This window comes from Dama dama, chromosome 11 (genome assembly GCF_033118175.1).
Source record: "Dama dama isolate Ldn47 chromosome 11, ASM3311817v1, whole genome shotgun sequence".
NCBI lineage: Eukaryota > Metazoa > Chordata > Mammalia > Artiodactyla > Cervidae > Dama > Dama dama.
In genome coordinates this window covers 73,050,099-73,074,677 of record NC_083691.1, presented here as the reverse complement: position 1 = coordinate 73,074,677, position 24,579 = coordinate 73,050,099, and the positions used below count along the sequence as shown (strand labels likewise).

General features: G+C 37.3%; 2 protein-coding genes across 2 annotated transcripts in view; one reads left to right on the top strand and one right to left on the bottom strand.

Annotated features, from left to right (window-relative positions):
• STON1 (stonin 1) overlaps window positions 1-12,114 on the top strand; it is a 121,353-nt gene extending 109,239 nt beyond the window's left edge. The window contains exons 10-11 of the mRNA XM_061155454.1: window positions 393-482; window positions 11,992-12,114. Coding sequence (XP_061011437.1) covers window positions 393-482; window positions 11,992-12,099 — 198 coding nt within the window. The 3' untranslated portion in view covers window positions 12,100-12,114. The remainder of the gene's footprint in view (window positions 1-392; window positions 483-11,991) is intronic.
• An 8,304-nt stretch (window positions 12,115-20,418) lies between these two features.
• Window positions 20,419-24,579, bottom strand: part of LHCGR (luteinizing hormone/choriogonadotropin receptor) — a 59,460-nt gene continuing 55,299 nt past the window's right edge. The window contains exon 11 of the mRNA XM_061156297.1: window positions 20,419-21,571. Coding sequence (XP_061012280.1) covers window positions 20,419-21,571 — 1,153 coding nt within the window. The remainder of the gene's footprint in view (window positions 21,572-24,579) is intronic.

Sequence of the window (24,579 nt, the reverse complement as noted above, 5' to 3'; positions counted from 1 at the left end):
TCTAGTCCTAATATACGCCATGAAATTTTTGTGGAATGTGATAATTAAGAAGCATAAGTGTTATTAGCTGTCGTTTATGGTGTCCTTACATATGTGCCAGGTACCACACTAAATCTTATTGCCGTTTGTTATTTAACATTGCACTGCCCTGTGGCTCTTACTGCTGTTCTCATTTTGCGAATGAGAAAACTGAGATATGAGGAGTTTTAATAACTTGTCAAAAAGGTCAGTCTTGTGGTTGCTGAGTGGCCAAACTAGGAGTCAAACTCAGGCTGTTTGACTTTTAAGTACAGTACTATTCTTTGCACTTGGAGAGACAGAATATGTCCCTCTATCTTTAAAAAATTCAGAGTATCATAAAATTCATTAATGTGACTATCTTTCATCTTTAGGACCCTTTAAATTCTGGAGATGATGTTAGTGAGCAGGATGTGCCAGACCTGTTTGACATGGATAATGTAATTGTCTGTCAGTATGATAAGGTACTGTACTCACCTTTTAGACTTTGGATTGATTAATTGCATTTATAGGAGAAAGTAAGCAAAATGATAGGAAATTCTATGATGAGTTTTTATTTAGTTAAATTAATCTCAAACAGATAATTAATTCTATAAATTTGAGGGGTATTTGGGGTCTAACACTGTGCTGTGTGGTCTCCGTGATACCAAAAAGGACTTTAGTCCTTGTCTTAAAGAGCTGACAATCTTATTGAAGCAAGATGTTTCTGTATGGAATAATAGAATGGCATACAATAAGATGGTAGGTAAATCAAAAGCTAAAATATGTGACAAATCAAATACTAAAATACATGGCATATAAATCAAATATCAAGATGAGTGGCATGTAAATCAAATGCTAAGATAAGTGGCACAGACAGTTAATTCCTAGAAGTGGCTAGGAAATGCAAGAAATCATTTGTAGTTGGAGTTCTCCACAAATCCTTCCTGGGTGATGTGGGGCTTTTAAATAGGTCTTGAATGATTTGTGGGATATAGATAAGTGTGGAAATTAGGCATTCAGGAGAGTAGAATAGCTTGATAAAAGGCAGAGAAATGAATGCCTGTAGAATTATAAGGAACAGTGAAGAGACAACTCTGCCTTGAATAAAGTGTTTTCCTTTTGAATATTTTAGGAAATGAGGCTGGGTGGGGGACAGAGGTTGAAGCACATTGGAAAACCCAGAATCCTGGTAGGGAAAATTCAAACTTGATTTGGTGGACATTAGCCCTCTAAGGATGATATTGAGAAAGTTTCAATTGGATTTAAAAACTGGCTTTGTTAATTTGGAAGTGGCAAATAGTAAGAAGAACAGGGATGGTACATAAAGTAACAGAGCCCAGACTAAAGATGGCAGCATAGAACATAGAAGAATTAGAGCTTATGATGGAAGAATCACTGGACTTTCATTACTATGTTCAAGAGAAGTGGTGAGAGTGAGCATCTTTGTCTTGTTCTAGATTTTAGCAGGAAGGCTTTCAGCTTTTCACTGTGGAGTATTATATTGGCTGTGGGTTTGTCATAAATAGCTTTCATTATATTGAGATATGTTCCCTCTATACCTCCTTTCATAAGGGTTTTTTTTTTTAAAATCATGAATGGGTGTTGAATTTTATCAGATGCTTTTTCTGCATCTATTGAGAGGATCACATGGTTTTCGTCCTTTCTTTTGTTAATGTGGTATATCATATTGATTGGTGTGTATTGAACCATCCTTGTGCACCTGGGATGAATCCAGCTTGGTTGTGGTGTATGGTCTTTTTTTACGTGTTATTGGATTTTGTTTGCTAATATTTTGTTGAGAATTTTTGTGTCTGTATTCATCTAAGATATTGGCCTGAAGTTTTCTTTTTTGGTAGTGTCTTTGTCTTGTTTTGTTATCAGGGTGATGGTGGCTTCATAGAATGTTTTGGGGAACATTTCTTTTCAGTCTTTTGAAAGAGAAGGATGGGTGTAAGTTCTTCGTATGTTTGGTAAAATATACAATGAGAAAAAAGTCTCTTCAGCAAGTGGTGCTGGGAAAGTCGGACAGTTGCATGTGTATCAGTGAAGTTAGAACATACCCTCACACCATATACAAAAGTAAATTCAACATGGATTAAAGGCCTAAATATAAGATAAGACACCATTAAACTCCTAGAAGAGAACATAGGCAAAACATTCTCTGACATAAGTTTTCTTAGGTCAGTCTTCCAAGGCAATAGAAATAAAACCAAAAATAAACAAATGGGACCTAGTCAAACCTACAAGGTTTTGCACAGCAAAGGAAACCATGAATAAAATGAAAAGATAAACAACAAGGTCCTACTGTATAGGTCAGGGAACTAGTTTCAATATTCTGTGATAAACCTGAATGGAAAAGACTATAAAAGAGAAATGTCTGTGTGTGCATACCTGGGTCACTTTGCTGCGCAGCGGAGATTTGCACAACATTGTAAATTACTATACTTCAATAAAAACGTAAAATTAAAGAAAAAAAAAACTGACGAGGACTTAATTTTCAGAATATCCAAACAGCTCCTACAGCTGAACAACAACTAAACAATGCAATCCAAAGATGGGCAGAAGACCTAAATAGATATTTCTCCAAAGAAGACATGCAGATGGCAGCTAGGCACATGAAAAGATGATGAGCATCATTAATTAAATTAGAGAAATGCAAATCAAAGCTACAGTGCGGTACCACCTCACACCAATCAGAATGACCATCATTAAAAAGTCTACAAATAACAATTGCTGGAGAGGGTGTGGAGAAAAGGGAAACCCTCCTACACTGTTGGTGGGAATGTAAATTGGTATAGCCACTATGGAAAACAGTATGGCAGTTCCTCAAAAAACTAAAATTAGAGTTGCCATATGATTCGGCAGTCACACTCTTCGGCACTTAATCTGGACAAAACTGTAATTCGAAAAGATACATGCACCCCAATGTTTATAAAAGCACTGTTTACAATCCAATAGCCCAACACATGGAAACAACCTGCGTGTGCATCTACAAATGAATGGATAAAGAAGATGTGGTACACACACACAATGGAATAGTACTCAGCCAGAAAAAAGAATGAAATAATGCCATTTGCAGCAACATGGATGGACCTAGAGAGTGTCATACTGAGTGAAGTGAGTCAGACAGACAAAGAAATACCATATAATACCACTTATGTATGGAATCTAAAATACAACACAAATCAACCTATCTATGAGATGAAAACAGACTCACAGATGTAGAGAACAGACTTGTTGCCAAAGAGTGGCATAGAGGAGGGAAGGATTGGAAGTTTGGGATTAACAGAGATAGAATATTGTACATAGGATGGATAAATGACAAGGTCCTATTGTATAGCGCAGGGAACCATATTCAATATCCCGTGACAAACCATAATGGAAAAGAATATGAAAAAGAATATATATGTGCGTGTGTGTATAAACGGAGTCACTTCGCTGTACAGAAGAAATTAACACAACACTGTAAATGAACTATACTTCAGTAAAATTAAGAAAAAGAAAAAAGAATCATTGGGATCTAGTGATTAGCTGGATATGAGAGAGTGATTGACAAGGGAGAGTTGAAGATGTCCTATACACTTTACCTGTTTAAAGTGTACAATTCAGTGATTTTTAGTATATTTATGGATATGTGTAGCCATTGTTATTGTTCAGTCGCTCAGTCGTGTCCGACTCTTTGTGACCCCATGGACTGCAGCACATCAGGCTTCCCTGTCCTTCACTGTCTCCCGGAGTTTGCTGAAACCCATGTCCATTGAGTCGATGATGCCATCCAACCTTCTCATCCTCTGTCACCCCCTTCTCCTCCTGCCTTCAATCGTTTCCAGCATCAGGGTCTTTCTCAGTGAGTCAGCTCTTTGCATCAGGTGGTCAAAATATTAGAGCTTCAGCATCAGTCCTCCCAATGAACATTCAGGGTTGATTTCCTTTAGGATTGACTGGTTTGATCTTGCTGTCCAAGGGACTTTCAAGAGTTTTCTCTAGCAGCACAGTTTGAAACTGTTAACAGTCAGTTTTAGAAAATTTTCATCACCTGAGAAAGAAAGCCTATTCCCTTTAGTTCTCACTCCCATACTGCTCCATTTCTTCCCATCCTCAGTAGTAAGGCACTATTAATGTACTTTCTGTCACTGTAGATGTCCCTATTCTGGAGTTTTATATGAAAACAATTTGATAATAGGTGGTATTTTATAGCTGATTTCTTGTATCACACAGTGTTTCAAGATTCATCCATATCATGGCTAGTAACAGTTCTTCATTCCTTTTTATTGATGTATATTAGTTCTTTGAATGGATATATCACAATTTGCTTATCCATTCATCTGCTGAGTGACATTTGAGTTTTTTCTAACTTTTGGCTCTTATGAAGAATTTTGCTATAAATACTCAGGTTTTTTTTTGTGAATATATATTTTCATTTCTCATGGTATACACCTAGGAGTAGAATTCCTGGGTCTTACAGTAATAATTTAAGGCACTATCAGACTATTTTCCAGGATGGCTGTACTGTTTTTTCATTCCTGTCAATAGTGTATGAGGGTTTAGATTGCTTCACATTCTCACTAATGCTTGTTATCTGACTTTTTGACTCTAGCCATCCTAGTGAGTATAAAGTGGTATCTCATGGTTTTGAGTTGCATTTCCCTGATGACTAATGCATATTTACACCTTTGACTTTTTTTCAGTAACAATTTCAATATACTCAGGTCAAACAGAAGATGATATTTTGAATTGCTCTAAAAATAAATCCTTTTCTCTAAAAATAGGATCTTCTCTCCTATAACATTTTATATAGATAGAAAATGGGAATTTATATGCTAGTAAACATAAACATAAGAAGGAAGAGGTAATAGAAAAGGAACTGGTCTTGGTTTGAAACTTTGTTTAGATTCTTATAAATAGTGTATTGCATTCTATAAACACTGTTTTGTGTTATATAAGGCACTAGATTATGTTTGCATTCCATAGAGTCACGAATAGTCTTCTAGACCATTATGGATATAGTATCCTTAGTGGTACTGCACTGGGGAAAATAGCTTGCAGTTAATTAACACAGTGCTTTATATGTTTCAAAGTATTTTTGAAAAATATTTATTTGTCTGCTTGGGGTTTTGGTTGTGGCTTGCAGGATTTCTCTGCATCATGTGCGATCTTTTGTTGTGGTGTATGGACTCCGCAGTTGTCGTACCGGGTTAATTGCTCCGTGGCAGGTATAATCTTAGTTCCCCGACCAAGGATTGAACCCATGTCCCCTGCATTGCAAGGCAGATTCTTAACCACTAAACCACCAGGGAAGTCCCCAGAGTATTTTCTTATACATTGTCTTTTGCTTCTCACAGCAACCTGTGGGGTAGATAGAAAGAGTGGTGTTTGATATTTAGTGTTACCAGGTGGCACAGTGGTAAAGAATGCTCCTGCCAGTGCAGAAGATGCAGGTTTGATCCCTGGGTCAGGAAGATCCCCTGGAGTAGGAAACTGCAACTTGGTCCGGTATTCTTTCCTGAAGAATTCCATGGACAGAGGAGCCTGGCAGGCTACATAGTCCATGGAATTGCAAAGTCGGACACGACTGAGGATGTAGCATGTTAATAAATCTAGTTGTCTGAGGGCACTCTAACTAGTGAATATTTTAAGAATAATATAAAAGCATGACATTGGGGAACTACTGAAAAGTTTTTGAAAAGGAAGTGAGAAAGTCGGAAGATAGCAAAGAGAATGTATCTGCAATCAAAGTGGGGTGGGAGGAACCATTGTTTTAGTGAATTTTTATAAAAGAATAACTTGCAAATTCTGGTTACTAGTTGTCTTATTTGAAGAAGTATTTAATGTAACCAATCTCAAGTAAATTGAAAAACTTCAGTAATAGTCTCCTAAGAGCTTCACTGCTTAGTGTGTTTTGAAGGCCAGTAGTATCATTTCCCCTGGGAGAGTGTTAAAAATAAGGAATTTTGAGTCTTATCCTAGAGTACTGGATCAAAATGTGCATTTTAACAAGACTCCCAGGTGATTTTCATGCTCATTAAACTTTGAGAAGAGCTGGGTGTTTTGTTTGCTTTTCAGTATATTTTATCTGACTTTGATTATCATATGAGATTTAACTTTAAAATTTATAAGCTAACAGTCAAGGGAGAAACTTTGAGATTAAGATGTGCCGTGAAAAAGGGTTAAATAAAGGTCACTGATAAACATTCTGAGTGAGAGTTATGGACATACTATTTCAGAGGCAGAGAGAATGTATAAGATTAATATAAAGATTAAAATAATGAAGATATTAGAGGGAAGATTAATGGTAAAATGAAACATTTTACTATAGTTAGGATTGTTCTGTGCTATAAATAGAATACTATTTATAGTGGAATGTGAAACTATTTAAATATGTTCCATTTTAATTTAACAGTTTAGTGACTTTGTCCCTTAGATGCTAGTATTACAGTGGGTAACTACTAGGTGTGTAGCACAGTATCTTTCTCTCGCTTTTGTTTTTTGAATAGATATTGCATACACATTATTGCATACACTATAAAGGGTATACCATAAAGACTCTGTCCTTCACCATCTGCTCTTCCTACCAGTAGCTCCCTGTGACTGCCTTCAGTGCAAATCAGTAACCAGTTACCTTAATTTCTTTATATATTTAGTCTCTTTGTTCAAGTAGAGCCTAAAGGGGTAGCATAGACAACACTATATTTTGCACCTTGTCTTTTAAGAGATTAACAATATATCTTAGAAATCTTTGTCCGGATATTTTTATAACTGTGTAATATTCCATTGTGGAATTATTAAAATTTATTTAACTCATCTCTTATTTGAGCTATTTTTCAGTTGTTATTGAATGACCATGTACATAAAACATTTCATATATGGGTAGTTTTATCTATTAAATAAATCTCTATACGTGGAATTACTGGGTTAAAGGGCAAATATACTTGGTTAGATATTGCCAGAACGCTCTCCTGAAGGTTATTCCAGTATATATGCCTATTACAGTGTTTGAGAGTCCTCCTTTTTCTACAGGTTTGCCAATGGAGTGTAATGAGACATTTGGATATTTACTATTATGAAAGGTGTAAAATGATACTTCGGTGACATTTTTCACTTTTTGTGTGTTATGAACCGTTTGTATTTAATTTTATGTGAAATGCTTGTTCATAACTTTTGTCTGTTTTATTTTTATTTATTTTAATTGGAGGATAATTGCTTTCCAATGTTGTGTTGGTTTCTGTTGTACAACAGCGTGAATCAGCCATAAGTACACACGTATACCCTCTCTCTTGAGCCTCCGTTCCCCCTTTTATGTTGTCATAAAGCACCGAGCTGACCTCCCTGTGTGATACAGCAAACTCCCATTAGGTGTCTATTTTACATATGGTAATGTGTATATTTCAGTGCTACTCTCTCAATTTGTCCCACCCTCTATGTTTTAAAAAATTGAATTATTAGTTAGTTTATTGATTCCTAAGAGTTCTGTATTAGTTTAGGAGAGATTAACTCTTGGTGTGTGCAAAAATACTTTTTCCTCAGTTATTTGCTTTCAATGCTTTTTCTTCCTTTCATGCAGATGTTGAATTTGTCAACCTTTATTTTTATGGCTTCTGAATTTTGAGTCATGAATAGAAAGTTCTTTTTTACCTCAGGATTTTAAAGGGATTCACCCATGTTTTCTCTAGTATTTCTTTGGTTTCTTTTAAAAAATGTAAGTCTTGATTGATGGAGCCATTTTTCTTGGTGTGACAGGTGATTATAAATTTTTTCCCAGATGGCTACCCAGTTTTCTTAATATTGCTTATTGATAAGTCTATTTTATCTCTGCTTAAAAGAGAATGATTTCTTTATCATCTACTGAAGTTCAATATTTTGAATTTATTTTTTGATTTTCTGTTTTGTCTCATTGGGTTGTCCATTAACCTCTGCTACATTGCTTCAGTTATTTTGAGGTTTTTAATATCTTTATTTTTTTAAAATTTATTTATTTTAATTGGGGGCTAATTACTTTACAATATTGTAGTGGTTTTTGCCATACATTGACATGAATCAGCCATGGGAGTACCTGTTCCCCATCCTGAATCCCCCTCCCGTCTCCCTCCCCATCCCATCCCTCAGGGTCGTCTCAGTGCACCAGCCCTGAACACCCTGTCTCATGCATCGAACCTGGACTGATGATCTGTTTCACAGTTGATAATATAAATGTTTCAGTGCTATTCTCTCAAATCATCCCACCCTCGCCCTCTCGCACAGAGTCCAAAAGACTGTTCCATGCATCTGTGTCTCTTTTGCTATCTCGCATATAGGGTCATTGTTACCATCTTTCTAAATTCCATATATATGCGTTAATTTACTGTATTGGTGTTTTTCTTTCTGACTTACTTCACTCTGTATAATAGGCTCCACTTTCATCCACCTCATTAGAACTGATTCAAATGTATTCTTTTTAGTGGCTGAGTAATATTCAGTTGTGTATATGTACCACAGCTTTAATATCTTGTAGGGCTGGTATTTCTTCATATTCTTTTCCAGAGTTTTCCTGGACATTCTTGTTTATTTCTCTGTATTGACTTAAAAATCAGCTTCTCTGGTTGAAAAAAAAACAAACAAAAACCTGTTGATATTTTCACTGAGATCACATTAATAGAGTTTGGTATTTTAGTAATATTAAGGAGGAGTGGGTTGCAGTTTTGGATGCGATGTCCAGGGGAGGCTTCACTGACAACGTGATAGGGTAAAGATCAAAAGAATGTTAGAGAATGAGCCATGAGGATATTTGGATAGAATCATTTCAGACAGAGGGAACAATAAATACATAAGTCCTGAGGTAGAAGAATACCTGTGTGTTCAGGGAACAGTGAGGGGGAAAACATGACGTTATAGGCCATTTTAAGGACTTTATTTTTGAATGAGAAGTCATTGGAGAGTTGGAGCATAGAAATGGTATCTGATTTATGTTTTTAACAGGGCCACTCTGGCTACCGTGTTTAGAGTAGACATAGTGGGGGACAAGGGTGAAAATAGGGAAACTAGTCGTGGAACATATCAGTCCAGGTGAGAGAGGATGGCAGCTGAAACAAGAGTGATAGTCGTGGAGGTGGTAGAAGTGGTTGGAATATGAATGTGGCTTGTAGGTAGAACTAACATTTACTGATGGATCTGGATATGAGGCGTGAGTAAGAGGTGTAAAGATTATCTCCAAGATTTCTTGCCTGAATAAGAATGAGTGGCCATTCCCCACTGAGATGGGGAAGACTGTGAAGTTCAGAGAAGAATATATATCAGTGTCCTTGTTTTAAACTTGCTTGAGATGTTTATTGGACATTCAGGAAGATGTGTTGAAGCAGTTGAATGAGAATCAGAGTTTTAAGGGAGACATATGAGCTGGGGATGTAAATTTTGGGAGTCATAGTTGATATTTAAAACCATGAGATTAGATAAGATCACCAAGAGAGTGATATGAACAGGGAGAAGAGTCCTGGTACACGCTAAAAGTGAGATGAGGGAGAGAAGGAGAAATTGGTACAGACAGCAAAGGAGTGGTCAAAGAAATGGAATAGAAAGAAGTGGAAAACCAGGAATGTTCTGGAAGCCAAATGAGGAAAATATTTCAAAAAGGAGAATGTATTTAATGGTGCTGGTAGTCGAGTATTTGTAAAATTTATTCCTAACTATGCTATGTCTTTTTTTGCTATGGGAAACAGGCTCTTTCTTCATAGCTTATAATTGTTGCTTGTATATGTGGAAGCTATGAATATCTTTATATTAATTTTGTACCAATACTGAATTCTTGTTTAGTCATTTTTAATTGATTATCTTAGATTTTTTCAGATATCCAGTCATTGCATCTGCAAATTTATTTCATCTTTTCCAGTTTTTTTAATCTCTAGTTCTTTCTTATCTAATTATGTTGTTTAGTACCAATTGTACTTTCCTTTTGTCTATTGTATTGGCTAGTACCTCTAGAGTGAAAAGTTAGATAATAGTTTTCTTGTCTATGTTCTGACTTGAGTGGGAATATTTTTAGGATTTTCCTCTCTAAGCCACTAAGTCACAGCTTTTGGGTTGAGGTAGTAGAGTGGTGTGTGTGTGTGTGTGTGTGTGTGTGTGTGTGTATTTGTAGGACATAGTCTTTCTTAAAATGCTTGAGTTTTATCAAAAGTTTTTTCAACATCATTGGGGATGATTATATTATTTGTCTCCTTAGGTCTAGTAATACAGTTTTTATACTAACAAGTTCCTAGTGTTGAACCATGGTTGCATTTCTAGAATAAATACAGAAACTACTTAATAAATATAGTCACTTGATAAAGGTAATGGGAAGAGTTGTTGCTGCTTCTGCTATTTTTCTTTTCCTAATATTGGTCAGATTTTATCATTTGTGTTAAGGATGCTGTTGTCATGGTTGTGTTCCCTGAGACCAAAGATAAGTGCACATGAAAATTAGAAAGTCAAAACTCAGAGAGGAAATTTTCCATCATTAGGACATTTCCCCCCTCCCCACACAAATAGAGGATTTATCCTTTGTATTTTCTTGTGCCTCCCAAAGTGCATCTGAATACTAGACACAGGGTTTTCTTCCTCAGTTTGACTATTTGCAGTCAACAACTAGGTTAGTTTTTATTCTTGATTTCAGATCATGTACTTCTAAGCTTTTTAAATAGTCACTTGTGATTTACCCAGAAGTAACAATAATTGTATAATTTGTTACCTATTAAGGTGGTAGGATTTTCTAGTTTTTATTTTGTATCAGCCTGACTTATTGAATCTAAAGAATAGCCAGTAGAATCTGATAGATTATAAGCTATATTTTCTGACCTTGCTCAGTGTGTTATTTAGGACTATTGACTTTCTTCTTCAAAATGAAACACAACTATTTTTTTCATTCTTGATATTAACTGCATCCCTTCTATTCCTTTGCAGATATAGTGACCTCTGCTGTTCTTGAGCAATCCAGGGATGCCCCTCTCAGGACTTCTGTTCTCTTTGCCTATAATGCTCTCTAGTCAACATATTCTTTTTCAGTCTTTGCCCAAATGTTACCTCAAGCTTCCACTAATGCTTCTACTTAAAATTGTAACCCCACCTCTGTGTTTGTGACACTCTTTTTTCCTGATCTATTTTTCATAGCACTTCCCAGGTGGTGCTATTGGTAAAGAACCTGCTTGTCAATGCAGGAGACATAAGAGACGTGGGTTCGATCCCTAGTTGGGAAGATCCCCAGGAGGAGGGCGTGGCAACCCACTCCAATATTCTTGCCTGGAGAATCCCATGGACAGAGGAACCTGGCAGGCTACAGCCCATAGGGTCATAGAGAGTCAGATGCGACTGAAGCAACTTAGCTTGCATGCACACCACTTTTTAATAGTCTGTGGAGTTTATGGTTTTATTGGCTTTGTTTCTCCCATCCTTAGTAAAATTTAAACTCTTCAAAGACAGGACTTTTTTTCTTGTTCTAAAAAAAAATTATAAATTTTCCTTTTTAAAAAACTAATAAATCTCCAGTGCTTAAAGCAATACCTGATACATAGGAACTCAGCAAATATTTGCTGAATGAATGAATAAACTATCCTAAAGAGATTTTATTTATAAAGAACTCCCTGGTGGTTCAATACTTAAGAATTTGCCTTCCAATGCAGGGGATGTGGGTTCTATCCCTGGTCAGGGAACTAAGATCCCACATGCTGTGGAGCAGCTAAGCCCACACATCACAACTAGAGAGCCCACATGCCACAACTGTTGAAACCCACAACTGTTAAGCCTGGGAGCCACAACAGGAGAATTCCTGCACCGCAACAAAGGATCCTGCATGACACAATAAAGATCCTGCATGCCACAGCTAAGGCCCAAGGCAACCAAATAAATAAGTAAATAAATAAATATTAAAAAAAAAAAAAAAAAAGGACTCCAATTTAGGGTCAGAATAATCCCATGGATGTGCAAAGAAATGTAAACAATCCTTTAACTTCTTAATTTGATTAATTTAGACTATTTTTCTCCCTCCAGATTCATCGAAGCAAGGACAAATGGAAATTCTATCTGAAAGATGGTGTTATGTGTTTTGGAGGGAGAGACTATGTATTTGCAAAAGCCATTGGTAATGCAGAGTGGTAAAACTTATGAGCTCAGTACATCATAAACATCAGAGGGACTATATCACATATTGTTCACTGTATGGAATTTAATAAAATTATAATTCAGATGCAGATACAAATATACAATATTACATTTCTTTCATTTTATATTTCACACTGTTTAACAGGTTTTTATTTTTTAACCCTCATTGTCTGTACCATTACAAAGCACAGATGTATTAGGTGTGATGTAGCATGAAGAAATTTCATATTTCTTTAATTCTAAAGTAAAATTTAAATCAGACTCCAATTCTCCATCATGGCAAAGTCAGTATCAGTTATGAGACTGGGGCTCAGCGGCTCCCACCACTCAGCAAACCATGTTACAAAAGATCCTGGAGAGTCTTGTGAGTACCTAGATATTCAGGAAGGCGTCTCTAGGTAAAACTAGTCTACATTTGTCGCTAACAGTATGCTGATTGTGCAAGCCCAGATGGCTCCTTGGAGACAGACGCCTCAGTTGAGCCTACACTAGAACATGAAAATCTTTGTCGATGCCAGGATCCCTAGAGCCAAGGATTAGCCTCTGGGTTTATCTTGTGGCCAGACCATTCTTCTTTGTACCTGATATTTCCCTGGGGAATTATAGGGAGTGAGTTAGGTTCCCATTTTAATTCTTAGGACTTCATGTTTCTGTCTTCTTCCCTCATCTCTAATTTTTTTCTACTTTTCTTACAGTGGAAGACTCCTTTGCAAAGTCTTATAACATCAAACATACTGTCTGTCTTCATTTTTCCTAACAGGGAATTCCCTTATTGAGTTTAGGCTTTCTAAATCAAAAGTCGAGAAGAGAAGTTCTCTTCAGGAACCTTCTATTTTGGTGAGACAATCTCATTTGAAAACAGAAGACCTGGATAATTCTTAAAATCAGAGAGCGGGAACAAAATAGCTCTCATTTTCTTAACACCAATGAAAACAGAGCAAATTAGTATTTCAGTAAACTATTCTGTAATATTCTCTTCCTTAGTAATAGGTTCAAATTCCTTAAAGGAAACTTTTCCCCATCATACTGCTTCTTCTAGTGGATGGAGTGTGTGTGTGTGTGTGTGTGTGTGTGTGCGCGCGTGCGTGCGTGTGTTAGTCACTCAGTCGTGTCTGACTCTTTGCAATCCTATGGACTGCCATATGTTTGGACATGGGAGACTGCCAGGCTCCTCTGTCCATGGAATTCTCCAGGCAAGAATACTGGAGTGGGTAGCCATTCTTTCTCCAGATGATCTTCCTGACTCAGGGATTGAACCCAGGTCTCCTGCACTGCAGGCAGATTCTTTACTGTCTGAGCCACCAGAGAATAAGTCTAGGATCCCTACTTTTGGCCCTGAGTAGTGTTCTCCCCTACGGCTTCCCTGGTGGCTCAGCTGGTAAAGAATCCGCCTGCAGTGAGGGAGATCTGGGCTGGGAAGATCCTCTGGGGAAGGGAAAGGCTACCTTCTCCAGTATTCTGGCCTGGAGAATTCCATGGACTGTATAGTCCATAGCATCGCAAAGAGTCGGACACGACTGAGTGACTTTCACTGACTCACTAGTATTCTCCAGGACAGTAATTCTTTCACAAAAAGAAGTTCTGAGGTGGAATGGGTGAAAAGCTCCTAGAAGATTAGATTCCTGTATCTGGCTGGTCACAGGGTGAATTCCCGATCTCTTTTTCAGAGGCGTCCCTACTTAATTTATTCCAGTGCTTGTTCTCTTCTACCCAAGTGACTCAGCTACTGTTAGGTCTTTTGAGATATTTGGATAAATCTCATCTGGACTGTGGACGACATGAGTGGGGCACTGTCTTTGGCCTCAAGTTGGCAGCTGCATGAGGATTCAGTTAGTGCTAGTTGGGTAGGCTGATGCCTTCTTCGTCCTCAGGCTCACTGTCCTTTTCACCACCACCTCTGCTATTTCACATCCTGCTCTGGCTCCTGAGAACTTCCAGGAGCTATGGGTTCGCTTCATGGATGCTTCCTACCAGGGAATGTTCATCTTTTCCCTTCATGGATGTTAGCCACCAGGAAATGTTCATCTTTTCTACATGGAAAGCAAAAAGAGGGCATTTATTCTCTGTGTCATTTCTGAAATGTGCTCCCCCACCCCACCCAGTGTTGAGGAGGACACTTTCTAGACTTCAGGTGCTTTCAGCCACCCTGTATTAAGTGCTGAATTTATCAACAAGGTGTGTTCACTTGGAAATTGGGCTTTAATGTGTTGGTTTAAGTGTTTGGGAGAGGTGATAATAGTTGTTTCTGAAATTCCTTTCCTCTTTTCCGTGGTGAATTTTAAATTCTCACTTTGCTTCAGTAATTTTTTTTTTTTTTAAACTATATTACAAATACCACTATGTTGTCCTCTTTATTTATGGGGTACATTTTATCAGAGAAAAAAGTCATTGTCTCATTTGTGTCTTTGCATGCCCTCATGCCTCTGATTCTTTTAAAATGTAAAAACATCCATTTAAGATAGACTTAACACAAAACAAGCTCCATTCCTTTGCACGATAGTATAAATGATGATAGTTTGGGTAGTGAATGCACAGAGAACCTAGAGTCCCCAAATTATTGTGGACCTAGATGCCCTTCTATCAGTCTCAAATAGTACTAGAAAAGAATCCTGAGTCTTGAAAAGTTGTGTAAATTAATGGTTTAAAAGTTATGTTGGCCAGTGCCATACTAAGAAATGGGCTTCCCTGGTGGTTCAGATGGTAAAGAATCCGCCTGCAATGCAGGAGACTGGGTTTGATCCCTGGGATGGGAAGATCCCCTGGAGGAGGGCGTGGCAACCCACTCCAGTATTCCTGCCTGGAGAATCCCCGTGGACAGAGGATCCTGGTGGGCTACAGTCCATGGGGTTGCAAAGAGTTGGACACGACTTTGAGTGACTAAGCACACACTAAGAAGTAAATTTGAACAACCAGTGTGTGTTTGCATGTACATAGATACATACAGTACAAATAAAAGTATCAGAAAGTCATATTTGCTTTTAACATGATAGCCTCCTATCTTTGATTCTATTCTGTTCATTAGAAAAAAATTTTTGATGGTATTGGCCCTATAAGTTGGTTTCACTACCTACTGATGGGTCATATTAAAAAAAAATTTTTTTTAACCCATGTGTTAAAGATAAAATGAACAAATATTAATCTATTTTGAAAAAGAAAATTATTCTTTAAGTCCTGTAAGTTGTGAGTGTATCTGAGACTTGGCTTTAATATGGTATTGCTTTTAGGAACCTCTTTATCATGTCCACGCTTAACATTTCTTGTTGCATATTTTAACAAAGTGTCATAAAGTGAGTTATATATTCTTGTAAATACAATACCCTGGCAAAAACCATCCTACACCCTTTTATAGGTGGTGAATGTGTCCCTAGTAAAGAGGTTACAGTTTATTGTGGTATGTGAAATTCATGTATCATGTATAGTAATTCCTAACCCAGACTTTTTCTCATGCATGCATCGCATAGGGCTTTTTTTTTTTTTTTTTTTTCCCCAACATACTTTTCACCTCTCCCTGTCGACTGCGAAGATCTTGAGTTTGCATAGTTAGTCTCTTAGGGACTGACCAGCTGACCTTGCCTGGATTACCTTCTTTACCTGTTTCATTCAATGTGCTATAATATGTGTAAAAAAATCATCTGTATAGCTCAGACTTCATAGGGCAATGAGATGCCAGTTCTGGCTGAGGAACTCAGTTGAAGTCATTTAAGTTGTGTAGCAAAACTAGTAACTTTAGAATGAATAGCAGTGGTTAAGTGGGTGGTGAGAAGAGGAATTTAATGGGGGAATTTATTTAGACTTTTGTTAGTAGGTTAGTACAGTGCTGTTTGTTTGTAAATATACTCTGAGCTAGTTGGAAATTTTATAATTTGTAACTAGACAGCTAAATTATAAATAGGAAGCTCATGGTAGTAACTCTTAGGAAGTAACTTGATATTAATAAAAATATTGTACATTAGGAAAAGATTTTTTCAAGTTGTGAACATGTTTATTGAAATCTTTGTGGCATGAAGATTCTTAATTTGTATGTGAACTTAATACATTTTTGAAAAAACTAAAACCAGGCCCGTTATCGCAAATGTTATAACTTTTGGACAAAATGCCTTTTAAAAATATTTTGTAAGTTTAGATGAATTACTCCAAATTGATTAAATCTTTTTAGTCATTCTGCAGCATACATCAAACATGGTAATAAAAAAACAAAAATGCAAGATATAAATTTCTTGAGCATTCGATGTTTTATGTATGAGAGATTATGTAGACTAGGAACATACATTTTCTATGAGACCATCTCATAAGGAAAATGCTCCTTAACAAGGATTGTTTTATATTTCAGTTATAAAAGTGAATCGGTTAAAAATATTAATTGCCTTACATGTAAGACTAGGATAGATATAGTGGGAGAAGCAAAGAGGTAGGTGAGAAATTACTAAAAGAATTTATAATGTGTGTGAAATAAGAGATATACATGTAAGATAATATCATCAGTGTAGAACAAAAAAGAAGTGATACAGATGATAGGTGCTAAAGAAGTTTAAAGAGATAAACCATTGTGGACTGCATATTTATTATTTATGCCTTGCTCTATTTGAAGTAAAGACAGTGTCTTGACTTTAGTGGATTGGGGAGGGAATTTTGAATTTTTGGTAGGTATATAATAAGATGAGATAGGATTTTAGGAAGGTTAATCAGTGGTGGAAGAAATTTTCTTTGGAAGGAAAGTTATGACCAACCTAGACAGCATGTTAAAAGGCAGAGACATTACTTTGCCAACAAAGGTCCATCTAGTCAAAGCTATGGTTTTTCCAGTAGTCATGTGTGGATGTGAGAGTTGGACTATAAAGAAAGCTGAGGACCGAAGAATTGATGCTTTTGAACTGTGGTGTTGGAGAAGATTCTTGAGAGCCCCTTAAACAGCAAGGAGATCCAACCTGTCCTTCCTAAAGGAAATCAGTCCTGAATATTCATTGGAAGGACTGATGCTGATGCTGAAACTCCAATACTCTGGCTACTTGATGAGAATGGACTCGTTGGAAAAGACCCTGATGCTGGGAAAGATTGAAGGCAGGAGGAAAAGGGGACAACAGAGGATGAGATGGTTGGATGGCATCACTGACTCAGTGAACATGAGTTTGAGTAAACTCCAGGAGTTGGTGATAGACAGGGAAGCCTGTCCATGGGATGCTGCAGTCCATGGGGCGCAAAGAGTTGGATACGACTGAGTGACTGAACTGAAATAAACTGAATCAGTGGTGGTGGGTATGATGGTATGGCCATAAGAAAGGTTAGATATGAATAAAAATGAAGGAGGTGTAGAAGTACTTGAGAGGTAAGGGGAAATGGCCTGAGATGTGGGAATGGTGATAGGAATGCAAAATAAAGGACTGATGTGGAAGACAATTTGAAGGGAATAACTAATGAATGAAAAGATGTGAGGATGAGGAAGATAGTACACTATGACTCTGTGTGTTAAAACTTAAATTATAATGTAGAAAGTAAAGATCAGTATTTGTGGGAAAGACTGTAAAAGTTGTTTTCAGAGTATAGATATGAGTATGTTAGGCTAAAACAATAATTTATAATTTAAAGGTATAATTTATAATTTAAAGTTTATAAGGATTCATTTTTTCTTTTGTTTACTTTCTGCTGTTTTGCTTGCTTAGTTGTTTTGGTTCTGTGATTTATTATCAATCAGGAAGTTTACTGTGTGTGTGTGTGCGTGTATATAGCAACATGACTAATTAGCATTCTCTCATCATTGAGACAAATTCTAGAACACTTGCTTACAAGAGAGAGAATAGCATCTGAATAAAGACAAGTGACTAGTTGTGGAGTAGAGAAGTCAGAAAACACATTAGAGAAAAGAGATATTTTAGAAAGTTTATACTTTTTTATAATCTACTTTGAAATACTTTGCAAAATGGCATAATGATTGGAAGCAGACTAAATGTGTGAAGAGTCTAGTTGTGACTTTACATTTACTTAACAATGCCAAAGAAGAGCTGAAAACTGAAAACAACCCAGATATCCATTGATAAGAAAATAGAAAACAGTGTTATACTCATACAGTTGAATACTATTCAGCAATGAAAAGGAATGAACTATTGATTGAAGCGATGAATAGCAAAAACATTGTGTTGAGTCAAAGAGCTTTATACAGAAGAATATTAACTGTATGATTCTATTTATATGAAATTCTGGAGCAGACAAAAACTCATCTCTTAGGAAAAAAATCATAACCATTATTATCCTGGGCTTCCCAGATGGTGCTATGGTAAAGAACCCTCCTGTTGAGGCAGGAGACACAAGAGCCCCTGGAGGAGGGTGTGGTAACCCACTCCAGTATTCTTGCCTGGAGAAGCTCATGGACAGAAGAGCCTGTAGGGCTATAGTCTGTGGGTTTGCAAAGAGTTGGACATGTTAAAACAGCTTAGCATGTATGCATTATTACTCTTGTAGGGCAGAGGTGAGGGATTAATTAGGAAGTGACATGAGAAAACTTTCTGAGGGTGAGTGTTCTGTATCTTCATGAAGGTTTGGGTTACATGGGTGTATACATTTCTCAAAATGCATTAAATGGTATGCTCAGGGTTTGTCTATTTCATCATATTTAAATTTTACCTTAAATATGTAAACAAATATTAAACTTCAGTTAATGATAAGCATGCTGAAGAGTTTAAGGGCTGACAGATACTGATGTTTGTAACTTAAATTGCATCAGAAATGATGGATGGATAAATACTGGATAGATATTAATAATTATATAGAACTATTTTTCTTATCTTGATATTTTCTAAACCAGTATAGTATAATGTTGAGTCTCAGTATATGGGTGTGCACTGTACAATTATTTCAACTTTTCACATATTTGAAAATGTCACAATAAAATGTTGGGTGAAATTAAAAGAACTTTGAACACATATTAAACCTTTGGATGGCTATGATTTACCAATATGGGAGGTAGTAAAACAGTGTTAAAAGGCTGGGGTCCTGAATCAGAACTTTGAGTTTGAATCCTATTAGTTGAAGCTTTTATTAGTTTTGAGAACTTGGGCAAATTGTAATGAGCTTTCCTCTATTCTAAAATATGAATAATATCCTCATCATAGAGTTTTATAAAGATTAAGTGGGTTGAATTATATAAAATACTTATCAAGATGCTTGGCATATAATAAACTTTTAATAAGTTACTTTAAAGTGTCAAAGGAACTTACAAAAACATTGCAATTAAAACCATAATTTTATTGTCTTATAAGAGTCAATTCTGATAAATAAAATACCTTCTAGCAAATATTGGATATATTTTTCAATACCTTCAAAGATAGAAACTATGAAAGTTAAATATTTTAAAATATTTAAGCATTTTCTTTTACTTCCATAAAAGATAGGGCCCTAGAAAGAAAAAGAAGATATTTTTTTTTCCTTGTAGATTTCTTAACTTCAGTGTCATTCAGCACATTTGTTGCATGCTATTGCTGAGATCCTGAGCTAGGAGATAAGGAAGCAAAATTGAGACAGGGTTCCTACCCACAAGGAGTTTATAGTCTGCTATTTAATGCTTCACTGTTCTTTAGAGACTAAACACCAGACCAACAGGATGAAATGTGCCTTTAGATGCTTACTTTACATTAATTTTAAATAGTATAATTTAAAATTTTAGTAATTATTAAATCTAGAATCTAGATATGGGATAAATAAATGTCTAGGACAGCACTGTCCAATAGAACTTTCTGTGATGATGAAACTGTTCTGTATATGTGTTGTTCAATATAGTAACCACAGGTCATGTATGGGTGTTGAGCACTTGAAATGTTCCTAGTGCAATTGAGAAGACACATTTTTAATTTAGCTTAATTTAGCTGCATGTGTCTGGGAGGTACCAGATTGGACAGTGCATCTCCAGAGTCTATATTTCTCAAACTGTCTGAGGAAAAGGACTAGTTATTTCAAATTTCAAATCTCTTATGGACCAATATTTTTGTAAAAATGCAATAAAAATTACTGCAAGGATGAAATGAGAAAAAAATTACAGTCATGCAAATCACCATCTCATTTTTGAAATGGTAGATACAGCAGACATAAAATTAATCTGTCAAAATTGCTGTAAAAGTTTCTAAACACTCTGTATTGTTATCATGTGCCAGTGACAAATAGTTTTTAGACCGGCCGTGGTCATGGATCACATTTTGAGCTAGATAGAGTCTTTTTTTGCCTGATGTGCCTAACACATAATTTCCTGAAACCAACTCTTTGTTAATATTACTGGTAGAGATAAATTTTTTACATAAGTGTAATTCAGTAATGTGTTTACTGATATCACAGTTAACACTCCTTACAGCAAGTCTTGTCCAGGACAGCAGAATATTGACATTGTAATGTGGTCAACTTCAAGGTAGACCGGGAGGGCTTATTTGATCCAGTGAAGCCATTTTTGCAGTTGGAGATATAAGCTGAAAAATCCTTCCTCCTATAAAGTTCAGCTCGATATTTACAGCAGCCAAATTTGCTCAGCAACAGAAAGAAATCCCTTCGGAATGCCTTCGTGAAAATTGCATACAGAAACGGATTGGCGCATGAATTGACAGGATAAAAGAGAACCAGCAGAACCTTTGAGTTGGTTACTGTAATGAGGGGCACTTTGAAGGCAGCTGAGATGGCAAAGAAAGAGATTGGTGCCATGCAGGTGAAATCGGTGAAGATGAGGACCGCCATTTTCTTAGCAATCTTTGTATCTCTGTTGGTAGCCATCAGCTCTGGATTTTGGACTGCGAAATAAATTTTAATGTAGCAGGCACAAATGATGATGAAGGCCAGCACATTGAGAATCAGGATGGTTAAGATGTAGACCTGTGAGAGGGTGGTTTCCACATCCATGGGGAGGCAAATGCTGACCTTCATGTAATTGCTGACACCCACAAGAGGCAGCATGGCAATGAGAGAAGAAAAGAGCCATCCTCCGAGCATGACTGGGATGGCATGTTTCAGTCGCAGCTTTTGGTCCAGTTGAATAGCATAGGTGATGGTGTGCCATCTTTCTAGCGTGATGACTGTGAGGGTGTAGACAGAGAGTTCACTTGCAAAAACGGTGAAAAAGCCAGCCGCGCTGCACCCACTCCCTGTCTGCCAGTCTATGGCGTGGTTATGGTACTGGCCTTTGGTTTGGGCATCGACTGAGGCAATGAGGAGCAGGTAGAGCCCCATGCACAAGTCTGCAAAGGAGAGGTTGCACATGAGAAAGCGGGGCACTGTGAGTTTATAGCGACTAGTCAGGAGGACAAAGAGGACAGTCACATTCCCCACGATGGCCAGGATATTAATCAGCCAAATCAGGACTCTAAGGAAGTCATAGCCCATAATGTCTTCACAGGGATTGAAAGCATCTGGTTCAGGAGCACACTGGAGTGTCTTGGGTAAGCAGAAACCATAGTCGTAATCCCAGCCACTCAGTTCAATCTCGGCAAAGACGGCGGAATAACTGTAAGAAGAATGCTGTGACTCAGTGTAAACTTAAGAGGTTTTCTATGATTCTGGGAATTGAAAAAAATTTAGAAATTGACCCTGGTGGTTTTTTGTTTTCTTTTTTTAAGGAGAGCAAACTAAAGGAAACAAAGTCAAAACAGCCTTAATCTTATATTTATTTGTTATCTGAGAACTCCAAATTGGTGTAGGAGTTCCTTAAGAAGGGAATGAACAGCCATTTAGATATTTTTTTAATATGCAGATTTTACACAGTGATGCAAGGATTTAATGAAGCTGTTTACAGAGCATTCTTTTCTTTGGAAAACAAATTTAGAGACATAATCTATGCTTGCTCAATCTAAAAAAACTTTCTTGACATTTTCTTAGCTATTTATCTCCTTTAGTTGCTAACCAAACTGCTATCAAGCTGTTTGTCTGCAATAGAACACAAATGGGATTGAAAGGCTCACACTGTTGAAGATTTATCAGCTTTAGGAGGACATGCTGAAGTCCTTAGCTAATCAAGTAGCCCAGTTGAGAAATGGAACCAACGTTAGGTTACTCAGTTGAAATTTAGGAACAAAGGAAGAATGGAGTCATGAACAATAGAAAGAAATAGTTGAAAACAGATAATTCTTAGGATATGAGTCAAATTCAGAGAGTGGACTGACTGGAGAGGGACTGCGTCCCTAGTGAAGGAATAGTCCCACTCTGACACTCCCTTTCTCCCAACCCCACTGCTACTGCTTGAGTTCAGATTTTCATTCTTTCTAATGGGACAGTGACATTAGTTTCCTTCTTGGCATCCTTTCCCCAATTTTAGCCCTCTCCTAGTCCATCTGTATATTCCTACTGGAATGGCCTGTCTTACGCACAATATATTAATTCAAACATTTCTTAGTTTCTCATTGGCTATGGGATAAACTCCAGATTCCTTGTGAGGACCTCTAAGTCTCTCCTTGATCTGCATTCTGTCTCCTTTTCTAACCTCGTCTCTAAGAAGCTGTGTGTGCACATGCACATGCATACCCAGTCATGTCTGACACTTTGCCACCCCACAGACTGTAGCCCACCAGGCTCCTCTGTCCATGGAATTTTCCAGGCAAGAATACTGGAGTGGGTTGCCATTTCCTATTCCAGGAGATTTTCTTAAACCAGGGGTCAAACCTGCATCTCTTCTGCCTTCTGCATTGGCAGACCTGTTCTTTACCTGTAGCTTACCTGGGAAGCCCTGAAGAAGCAGTAGTACTGTACAGTTCAGAACACAGGCTCTGGAGCAAGACTGCCCGGGTTCCAGCCTTTACACGGCTTTTACCAGCTGTGTAAACTGGTTCCAGCTTTTACCAGCTGGGAGAGTTATTTAACATCTCTGTTCTTCAATTTTTCATTTGCCAAATAAGGACAGTAATCACACCCCCCTCACTGGATTGTGCTAAAGGATTAAATGCATTAAAACATGTAAAAATTTTAGGATAATGCCTGATACCTAGTAAGTACTCAGTGACTGTTAAAGATCCTTATAATTATCTCTTGTAAATCCTTTGTGCAACCCTTTGGTCACATGAAAAGACTTGTGGCTCTCAGAACAGGTTTTACTGTTTTGTCCCTTTGTCTTTGAATGTGTTGTTTTTTCTTCCCCCTTCTCCCTCATTTCTCTGGAGAATTCCTCCTCATCTTCAAAGATAATCATCTCTATGCAGCCTTTCTTGATTCTACACCTCTAAGGAGTTTATCACCCCTCCTCTCGCTGCATTTACCATTGTAATTCTCAAACTAACATGGCCATTATGTGATGATACATGTCTTATTTAATAGTATATGAAGCTATTCTTTAATAATCATGAAGGCAGGGGACTACACCTTGTTTATGTCACACAGTTTTGTCCCAGAGTATTCATTCAATACATGTGGTGGAATGAATAAACCAGGGTGATGCTGGCTTGGGAAGGAATTGTGAGGCTGCAGGGACAGTGGATGATACAGTATGATGCATGTGTGTGCTGTCCTCAGTCACGTCTGACTCTCTGTGACCCCGTGGACTGTAGCCCAGCAGGCTCCTCTGTCCATGGAATTTTCCAGGCAAGGATACTAGAGTGGGTTTCCATTTCCTTCTCCAGGGGATCTTCCCAACCCAGGGACTGAACCCTCTTGCCTTGGCAGGCAGATTCTTTACCACCTGGGAAGCCCCATGATGCATGTAGGTTTAACAAATTTTCTCTTTGCCCACAGTCAGCTACTATAATCTTGAAAGGTGGAGAAATGGTCATAATTTTTCTGTCGGGGCCATTACAAATATATATTTCACCCCAGAGTTTCTCACACATTAAAAGAGCATTTTTCTCAACTCTGAAAACTTAACTTCTCATTTTCTGTAGAAGGGAGTGTATACCTAATACAGTTACTGGATAAAATGATATGTTTGAGCAACACAATTACCTAAGGGAAAGAACATAGATTTCCAAAAAAGGGAAAAGAAATCTATGATCTGGGACACCAAAAAAGGTGCTAGAATGTCACAGAAACCAAACTGAAACTGGAAAAGTACTACTGCCATTCACAGGAGACTGCATAGGAAACTCACTTGTTTTATTTTAAATATACCTAGCATATTTGTTTGTCCTTGTCCCATGCACGTCAGTATAATTATCTGATTTTTAAATCTTTAAAGAGGTAATGGTGGTTATCAGAACGATGAAGGACCTGGGGAAAACCCTTCGTTTTATTGGTAGGAGACCGAGATTAAAGGAGGTGAGTGCCATGCCCCAGCTCCCTCAGGGCACCGGTAGCGATGCGAGGTCTTCATATGCATAGTCCAGGGGACTTTCTCCTACTTCTCCATCTCTCAGGCTTTTTCAAGGTGTGGACCTTGGACCACTTCCATCAGAATCACCAGAGTGTTCATTACAATGCAGATTCTTGGCTTCACTTCAGACCCTGAATCAAACTCTCTAGGGACAGAGCCCAGGAATCTGCATTTTAAGCAAGTTCTTCAGATGATTCCTACAAAATAACAACCTTTGTTAC